Source organism: Dictyostelium discoideum, assembly GCF_000004695.1.
Source record: "Dictyostelium discoideum AX4 chromosome 4 chromosome, whole genome shotgun sequence".
NCBI lineage: Eukaryota > Evosea > Eumycetozoa > Dictyosteliales > Dictyosteliaceae > Dictyostelium > Dictyostelium discoideum.
In genome coordinates, this window is record NC_007090.3 from 869,292 (window position 1) to 879,291 (window position 10,000).

At 23.4% G+C, this 10,000-nt stretch overlaps 3 protein-coding genes across 3 annotated transcripts in view; 2 read left to right on the forward strand and 1 right to left on the reverse strand.

Annotated features, from left to right (window-relative positions):
• yakA (protein serine/threonine kinase) overlaps nt 1-3,972 on the forward strand; it is a gene marked incomplete at both ends in the record, with an annotated part of 4,810 nt that extends 838 nt beyond the window's left edge. The window contains 4 exons of the mRNA XM_633828.1: nt 1-6; nt 89-348; nt 470-984; nt 1,136-3,972. The exon at nt 1-6 is cut by the window's left edge and continues 348 nt beyond it. Of these exons, the coding sequence (XP_638920.1) occupies nt 1-6; nt 89-348; nt 470-984; nt 1,136-3,972 (3,618 nt within the window). The remainder of the gene's footprint in view (nt 7-88; nt 349-469; nt 985-1,135) is intronic.
• Nucleotides 3,973-4,359: 387 nt separating this feature from the next.
• DDB_G0283623 (hypothetical protein) lies at nt 4,360-8,162 on the forward strand (the record flags this gene model as incomplete). Its single annotated transcript, XM_633829.1, has 7 exons — nt 4,360-4,441; nt 4,509-4,626; nt 4,754-5,023; nt 5,236-5,379; nt 5,463-5,684; nt 5,989-7,220; nt 7,321-8,162. The coding sequence occupies 7 exons, from the start codon at nt 4,360-4,362 to the stop codon at nt 8,160-8,162; spliced, it is 2,910 nt and encodes a 969-aa protein (XP_638921.1).
• Nucleotides 8,163-8,414: 252 nt separating this feature from the next.
• DDB_G0283745 (armadillo-like helical domain-containing protein) overlaps nt 8,415-10,000 on the reverse strand; it is a gene marked incomplete at both ends in the record, with an annotated part of 3,770 nt that continues 2,184 nt past the window's right edge. Inside the window, 4 exons of the mRNA XM_633830.1 lie at nt 8,415-8,632; nt 8,773-9,093; nt 9,181-9,530; nt 9,644-9,947. Coding sequence (XP_638922.1) covers nt 8,415-8,632; nt 8,773-9,093; nt 9,181-9,530; nt 9,644-9,947 — 1,193 coding nt within the window. The remainder of the gene's footprint in view (nt 8,633-8,772; nt 9,094-9,180; nt 9,531-9,643; nt 9,948-10,000) is intronic.

Genomic DNA, 10,000 nt, shown 5'->3' on the forward strand with positions numbered 1-10,000 from the left:
AAATCTGTAAGTAAAAAAAAAAATAAAAAAAAAATAAAAAATTATTATAACTAATATGTTTTTTTTTTTTTTTTTTTATATAATTTAGTTAAATGATCAACATGATCCAGAAGATAAAAATCATATTTTAAGATTATTAGATTCATTTATACACAAGATGCATTTATGTATTGTTTTTGAATTACTTAGTGTTAATTTATTTGAATTAATTAAACAAAATAATTTTAGAGGACTTTCAACCAATTTAATTAAAGTATTTTTAATTCAAATATTGGATGCATTAATAGTTTTAGCAAATGCAAATATAATTCATTGTGATTTAAAACCTGAAAATATTTTATTACAAAAGTAATTATATTTGTATTTATATATATATTTATAATTTTAAAAATCATTATATTATTACTAATGCTTTTTTTTTTTTTATAATTATAATTTTTTAAATTATTATTATTATTATTATTAATAGTGTTAATTCACCAGCAATAAAAATTATAGATTTTGGATCTGCTTGTTATGAAAAATCAACACTTTATACATATATACAGTCAAGACATTATAGATCACCAGAAGTATTGGTTGGAACAGTTTATTGTGCATCAATTGATATGTGGTCATTGGGATGTATTTCAGCAGAGTTATTTTTAGGATTACCATTGTTCCCTGGTAATTCAGAGTATAATCAAATTTCAAGAATCGTTGAGATGCGTGGTATATTTCCATCAGATTTATTGGATAAAGGAAAGAGTAGTACTAGATATTTTCATAGACATTTAGGTAGTAACTCTGATGATAATAATAATAATAATAATAATAATAATGGTAAACCCTATTATTATACTTTGAAATCGGAAGAGGATTACCAAAGAGATTCAAAAACAACTTTACTTCCATCAAAAAAATATTTTAATTATAAAACTTTACCTGAAATTATTCAAAATTATGGTTTCAAAAAAAGTATGTCACCTCAAGATATTGAAAAAGGTAAAGTTATTATTATTATTATTATTATTATTATTATTATTATTATTATTATTATTATTATTATTATTATTATTATTATTATTATTATTATTATTAAATTTATAAGGCTAATTTAATATTAATATCAATAATATATTATTGTTTTCTGTAGAAAAACAACATAGAATAGTATTCACAGATTTTATAAATGGTTTATTACAATTAGATCCAAATGAAAGATGGTCGCCAATGCAGGCAAAAGAACATCCATTTATAACGGGTCAACCTTATAATGGGCCATTTATACCTGATCCATCAAAGAAACGACATTTTACTTATAGCCAACCAAAACAAATACCTCAACATTCAATGTTAAATGGAAATCAAATTTTAAATCAACACCAACTTTTTCAACAATTACAACAACAACAACAACAACAACAACAACAACAACAACAACAACAACAACAACAACAACAACAACAACAACAACAACAACAACAACAACAGCATAATCAATTTCAACAACAACAACAACAACAACAACAACAACAACAATCATCATCACAACAACATATACAGATTCAACCACTTCAACTATTTAGTACACCTTATACATCGACAAATAATACACCAAATCTTAGTAGTAGTAATAGTGGCAGTAGTTTAAATAATTTAAAGAAATTAAATTTACCACCTTTTAAGCAACAACAACAGCAACAATTTTCAACATCACAAAACTCTGATTCATTTAACTTTCCGAATGAATCTTTTTCACCAAGAGGCATATATATTCCATCATCTGCTTCAAATATACAACAACAACAACAACCTATTAATATAAACAATAACCAAAATGGTGTTGGATCTCAAGTTTCTCAATTGGCACTCGGTCAAAGTCCATCATTATTTGGTACACCAACTAACATTTATCCACCTTATAGTTCGATGTACAATAATTCACCAGTTGCCACACCAAATTCACTTTCTTTTTATGGTTCTTCATGGGGTTCCGACAGTAGTAGCATTTCATTAAATCCTTCAACACCAACCCAAAAGCAAATGTTTCAACAACAGCAATATAGTAATAATAATAATAATAATAATAATAATAATAATAATAACAGTAACAATAACAATGGCAATAACACTAACAACATTAATAGTAATAATAATAATAATAATGTTAATAGAAGGAACAGAAGTAAGAGTGATATTCCATCAGATTCATTTTCAAGTTCAGAGGGAATGGATCCACAATTTAATTTATATCAACAACAACAACAACAACAACAACAACAACAACAACAACAACAACAACAACAACAACAACAACAACAACAACAACAACAACAACAACAACAACAACAGCAATTGCAGTACCAACAACAATTCCAAACACTTCAAGATCTCAACATTGAAGGTGAAAAACCTCCGATATACCCAAATTCACCTCACAGAAAAAGATCTCATTCAGGTTATCTCGATCAATATGCAAATGGTTATAATTCACAACAAACAAACAATACACAGCAACAGCAACAGCAGCAACAGCAACAACAGCAACAGCAGCAACAGCAACAACAGCAACAACAACATCCATCATTTTTCTCAACAAGAATGCATTTGGATCATTTCAATGGTGGGAGTAGATATAGATCACAGAGCTATGGAGATCAACAATTTCAACAACAGCAATATAAACAACAACAAAAGAATTTGCACCATCAGCAACAACAACAACAAAGATTTATGCAAGTTGGATCTCCACCTACTTCCCATTTATCACCTCCAATACCACAATCACCTTTGATGATGTCACAACCACTTCATCAAACATATATTCCTCAACAACAACAACAACAACAACAGCAGCAACAACAATCACAACCAACTCCATTTACACCTCAAATGATATCACAAGAACCAATAAGCCCAGCATTGATGGGTGATGCATCTTCTATTTGGAATCCCTCACCAACCGAGGAATTATTGTTTACAATCGATTTACCAAATCAACAAAATACACCACATCTTACACCATCAAATTCGAGTACTAATCTTTTAGGTAAATCTGCATCATCACCATTAAAGAATTCAAGTGGTGGTGCGATACCACCAACACCAACCATTCCTATTAATATGGAGGAAATTAATAATGGATTTTCAAAGTTTCATTTCAATGATCAACCCAGTTGGAATAGTAATGGAAATAGTCCTTGGATGATACAACAACAACAACAACATCAACAAGGTTTTAATGGTAATAGTGAATCAATGTATAATGATGATTTAATTGGTTTTAGTCCTTATAATAATTATTCAAATGATTATAGACCACAACTGTTTAATAAACAATCACCACCTTCTTCCTATAATAGTAATAAATCGTTTTATGGTGGTAGTGGTGGTGGTGGTAATAATAATAACAATAATAATAGTAGACCAACAAACCAAAACTTTTCAAATTCATTACTTCCATCACAACAGCAAAATGTAATATTTCCTCAAAATTCACCACCTTCTTCATATAATAGCAGCAATAGTTTAAGTAAATCTGGTGGAAATACTGTAAAGAATAATAGTAATACAGGAGGCAGACCCAGAGGTGATTCTATGAAACAAAGATTCAATAGCACCAATAATTTATTAAGTGGTGGTAGTTATCAGTACCAACAACAACAACAACAACAACAACAACAACAACAACAACAACAACAACAACAACAACAACAACAACAACAACAACAACAACAACAACAACAATATAAAAAAGATACTCCTTCTCTCATGATGTCACCACCTATGAATGGTTTAAAAACCAGTTCAGAGATTGGTATTCCATCTGAAGAAATTAGATACCAATATCAACAACAACAATTACAACAACAATTTCAACAGCAACAACAACAACAGCAACAGCAACAAATTCAACAGCAATTACAGCAACAGCAAGCTCCTCCACAAAATAGAAAACAGGTTGTTATTGGTTCATATAGAGAGACATAATTTGTTAAAATATATACAATAATAAATTATAATTTGAAATGCTGATCATCATTCTATGATCCACTCCATATTTTTTTTTTTTTTTTTTTTTTTTTTTTTTTTTATATTATTTAATAAAAAAAGTAAACAGAAAATTACACTCTTTATTTTAATTTTTTATTATTTTAAAATATCTAATATTTTTTAAAGGATACTTCTTTGTTCTTTATAAAAAAAAAATATCTCAAAATATCTTGAAATTCTTTGATTTGATAAAAAAGTTTTATTGTAAATTAAAAAAATCTTTTTTTTTTTTTTTTTTTTTGGGATTTTTTTTTTTTTTTTTTTTAGTTTATAACGGCCCCTTAAAACTAGTAAAAAAAAAAAAAAAAAAATAAACAAAAAAGAATGTTTAACATTCAACTTTTAATTTTTATAATTATTTTTTCTTTTATTTCATTATCTTTTGGTCAGCTAGCCTTGGAAGAAAGTAATTTTTTTTTTAAAAAAGAAAAAAAAAAAAAAAAACATTAAAACTAACATTTAATATAAAATAGAGGAATCCATTGATATATTATTAAATAGTTACAATTTATTACCAATATCGAATAATAATTATTGTGAATTACCTCAATATTTTTTATGTGATGCTACAAATAGCACAATCCTAAAAATGTAATACGAAACTATTTTTATAATTTTATAATTATAATCTAAAAAAATTTTGTTTTATTAATATATATATATATATTTATATATATTGATACTTATATCTCTATATATATTAATTAATATTTAAAAGAAATTTAAATGGTGATTTTAATAATTTTACAATTTTTCCAAATGGCACAATAGATAAATTTACCAAATTAAGGGATATTTCAATAAAAAACTCAGTTTTATCAAATTTATTTTTTGATGAAATGCCCGCATTATTAAAAAATTTGGATTTAGATAATTGTTCAATTTCATCATTCCCAAACTATTTCAAAAATCTCCTTTCTTTAACCATGAACGATGTAGATTTTAATGGAGATATTTCTTCTTTTGCAATCAATAGCTTATTGACTTTGTATGTAAAATTATTATTATCATTATTATCAATATCATTATTATTATTATTTTTATTATTTTTATTATTTTTATTATTATTATTATTATTATTATTATTATTATTATTATTATTATTATTATTATTATTATTATTATTATTATTATTATATTTGTAATTTTAAAATTTTGAAGAAAAGGAAATTAACAATTAATAATAATTAAAAATTTTAGTAAATTAACATACTCTTCAAGTGATAAAATTAAAAATTATCAAATTTTAAAAACCAATCAAACAAGAAGTCCAAAAAATATTAATGAACATATTATAACTGTAAATAATATAGTTTACAATGAATTCGATACTTATGGATATTTGTTTGTATTTAATTTTAATATTCTTTATTTATTTTTTTTATTTTTTTTTTTAAAATTAATTTTTAATACAAAATATCAATAAGGAAATTTATTTTAGGAAAATATTTTATTCAAGATAGTTTTAATGAAATTGGAAACATTACAACAAAAGATTTATCAATTATTGATGTTGGTCATTTTAATCAACAAATTACAATTCCTTTAGAAATAACTTCCGCTTCAGATTCTATTTCATTTAGAAATATTCAATTCAACACTGATGACCATGAATATTTAAATTTTAATAATATCCAAATATATGTTTTGTATGTAAAAAAATCATTTAATTTTTAATTACTTTTTTTAAAATAAAAAATTTACTAACAAATAGATACTTAATAAAATAAATAAAAAAAATCAATTAGGTCTTTTTTTAATTGTTCTGGGTTAATAAATTCAAATGAAGATTTAAAGATTAACATTTTGGGATCTTTAAAATTTTTGTAAATAATTTTTTGAATTTTACAAAAAAAAAAAAAAAAAAAAAAAAAAATCTACTAATTATTATAATATTGTTATATAACAATATTATTAATATTATTATTTATTTATTTATTTAAAAAATAATAGTGTATTCAATAATTCAAATTTAAAGAAAATTCCATATTTTTATATAGGTCTTGAGGGATTGGATTTATCAAATAATCAAATAATTGGTGAATTACCAGATGTAGAAGAACCTGAGAAAAATGAAAATGTAAGATCCATTAACCTATCAAATAATCTTATTCAAGGTACAATACCACCAAATTATTGTTATCATGGTGTTATACTTTCAAATAATAATTTAACAGGTGATATTCCAATGTGTTTTATATGTCAATTAAATGATGAATATAGTAGAAATAGAATTAATGGTAATAATTTCAATAATTATATTAGTGGATCAACAAATGGTTTTCCAACATGTTCTGGTATAAAGTTTACGTCAAATGCAATTTTCTCACCAGGATATGGTAGTATACAAGCAAGAGGTATAAATTTTGGATGGCAACCAAATAATTTTAGTCAAGATAATATTTTTTCAACACCAGAATTGAAATTTACAGTAAATATTCCAAATAAAGAGATTTATTCGTTTGGTTACTATAATGGTTTGTGGGAGAAATTAGAGAAAACAAACTTTACTGCCAATGTTCATTTCGAAATTCCAAATTTAAATGCAACTTTGAAATTTGATATTTTACCACCAACATTTTCAGATGTAATAGTTATTCCATATGTGAATTTAGGTTATGTATTTACGATTATTGGGCAAGGTATATCAACATATGGTTACAATTCAACTGTAGCTGTTGATGATTTTAATTGCATTTCCTTTTTCTCTTCAACTAGTATTATAAGATGTATTGTTTATCAACCACAACTAGCTGAAAAAATATATAAAATCACAGTTTTTAATAATCAAACAAAATTAACTGGTTCATATCAATATAAATTTGAAAGATTATATCCATTTATTATCTCTGTGAATCCAACAACAATTCAAGGTGGACTTGCTTCTTTTTATGGTAGTTATGGAATTAACAGTACAAATGTAACCCTTTTTGTTGGTGATCAACAATGTCAAAATATATCATTCGATCCACTATTAATTAAATGTACCATTGGTCCTGGAGTAGGTGTTCATTCAATTAATTTAACTGTTGATGGTGTTAATTGGATAGGTAAAAATATATATACTTTTTTATTGGAAAAACAAAATTGTCCAGGTGATGATAAACAATGTAATGGAAATGGTGATTGTATAGATGGTAATTGTTTTTGTTTTAGTGGTTTTGGTGGTTTAAAGTGTTCAAATGGTAAGTTTTTAAAAATTGGAAAAAAAATAACAAAAAAAAATAAATAAATAAAAAACAAAATATTAATATCATTTCATTATATTTATTCTTAAAATTATAGTTATTGAAACTTCAATTAAAATAAAAAAGAATGATACATTAATTGAGATGATAAAAAATGGTTATTCGTTTGGTTTTTCTATAAAGGATATAAGAGAGATTGATATTACAGAAAAAGTTGTTAGACAACATAATTTCACAAAATGGACTTTAACCCCAGATTCAACCTTACAAAAATGGACATATATAAATAAATTTGGAAATTCAATCATTTCTTATACGATTGAACAAATTATTGGTGAAGCTAAAAATTATACATTTGCTGGAGAATTAATTATACTTCAACCTGGTTCTTTAAAATTATCAGCAAACATTTCAAATTGGGAATATTTAGGATCATTAAATACATTACAACTTAGAATTGAATCGTCAGTTAAAGCTCAACAAGAGAATGAATGCGAACAAACATCAAATATCCAATCAAATGGTAATGGTTTCTCTTTGAATTATATCACCATTCAAAAAGATAAAAATATATTTAGTGGTAGATTTATTGATAAGGTGGTTTCAGATGGTAGACCTACCTTTTCCAAAGTTTCAATTTCTGAACAAAGTGAAAATTCAATTACAGTATCAATTTCTTTACCCTATTGTAAAGAATGTTTAATTGATCCTGATTTCTCTGTAATGATAAATCCTGATATACCTTCAAATCCATGTAGTAATAATCAACCATCAAAATTAAAATGGGTTATACCAGTCAGTGTAATTTTAGGTTTATTAGGTTTATTTGGTATATTTGCAATTGTATTCTTTTTAGCAAGAGATCGTATTTACATCTCTAGAAAAGGTGGAATTATTATATTAAAAAAAATTAAAAAAACCTCAAAAATGAATGAATAAATTAAAAATAAACAAAATAAATAAAAATCATTTAATTTTAAATAAAATAAATATTACAAAATTAACTATAAATTAAATAAAAAAAGTTTTTATTCTTTATTTTATTTGTAAACATTTATTGATTCTTTATTTTACTTTTATTTTTATTTTTTTTTATTTTTTTTTATTTTTTTTTTTTATATATTATTACCATTTTTTATTACTATTATTTTTTATTTATTTTTTTATTTTTTTTTTTGTATATATACTTGTTTACATTTCATAACCTAAAAACACATCCCATGTCATTTGGTTATTACAAACAGCAGAAATATCGGTTAAAAGAGCTTTAAACTTTGATTGATTTGTGAGTAATAAAAGTTTTGAAAGTCTTTCTCTTTCAAAGAAAGGAGTATCAATTGGTAACCAAGTTGATTGAATAAAGCATTCTAATAAAATTTTTTGATGATCAATTGATGAATATTTGGAAACTATAATAATTTAAACAAAAAAAAAAAAAAGAAATATAAATATATTTGATATTAATAAAAAGAAAAAAAAAAAAATTATTCAAACAAAAAAATATTTTTAAAATTAAAACCAAAAGTTTAAAAACTATAGTAACACTTACTCCAACGATATAAAAATAAAGAAATTTGATTAATTAATTCTCTACTTTGATCATTGACCAATGCTTTAAAAGTATTTGTTAAAATTCTTGCGCTATAATTTTGTAATAAGGATTCGTGAGGATTCATTACAATAAATAATTGATTTAGGAAATCGAGAATACTCTTTATAGACTCATTTTCCATATTTAATAAAAATTCTATTGATAAATCTATTACTTGAATTAAATTTGGTGATGAATTAAATGCACTTGGACATTTTTCTAGTGTCTTTAATAATGTTTTATAAATTCTTGTTATAGTTGGTATACTTGAACTACCATCTAAAAAAAAAAAAATAATAATAAAAATTAATTTTAAATTTCTAAAAAAAAAAATAAAAAAAATAAATAAATATATATACTACTTACTTTCAATTAAAATTGGTAGAGATCTATTGATTAATGTTCCTATTAAATTTATGAAATGATTTTGATAATTTTGATCTTTACCAAAAAAGTCAATTAAAAGATCAATCACTTGATAAACTGATGAACCAATAGTTTTAAATTGATTTATTATTGATAATAATAATTGGAATGTATTATCTAAAAATGTAAATTGTTTTTCCAACTCCATTATTATCTTCCAAAATACCATCCATAATTGTTCCAATAATAAAACATCGAAATTTAATACTGCTAAATGATTAATCTCCTCTAAAATCCCCCAAATTGATATTATAAATTCTTTAAATAATAAATTTGAATCTTCTGGAAAACTATTTGTAAAATAAAGTTAAAAAAAAATTAAAAAATTAAAAAAAGATTAGATATACTTTTATTTTATAAAAAAAAAAAAAAAAAAAAAAAAAAAAAAAAAAAAAATTCTTACTTTAAAGTTGATTCTAAAATTGATAAACCATTTATAAGTAATTGACTCTTTTCTTGATAATTATCATTTGATAATAATACCAATTGTTTTAATGAAGCTGAAATTGGATTTACCAATCTTGATAAATAAGGTGGTACCTTTTCTGATGACATTTGATCTAATAACTTTAAAATTGAGTCTATATAAGTTTTTTGCTCTTCAATAGTTAATATACTATTAATTGGTTCAACCGTTTTAAAAACATTATCAACTTTTTTATATAATCTATCTCCAAATTTATCTGCAAAACTAGATAACATTTTCACTTTTTTTTTTTTTCAAAAATAATAAAATAAAAATAATAAATTTTAGTAAACT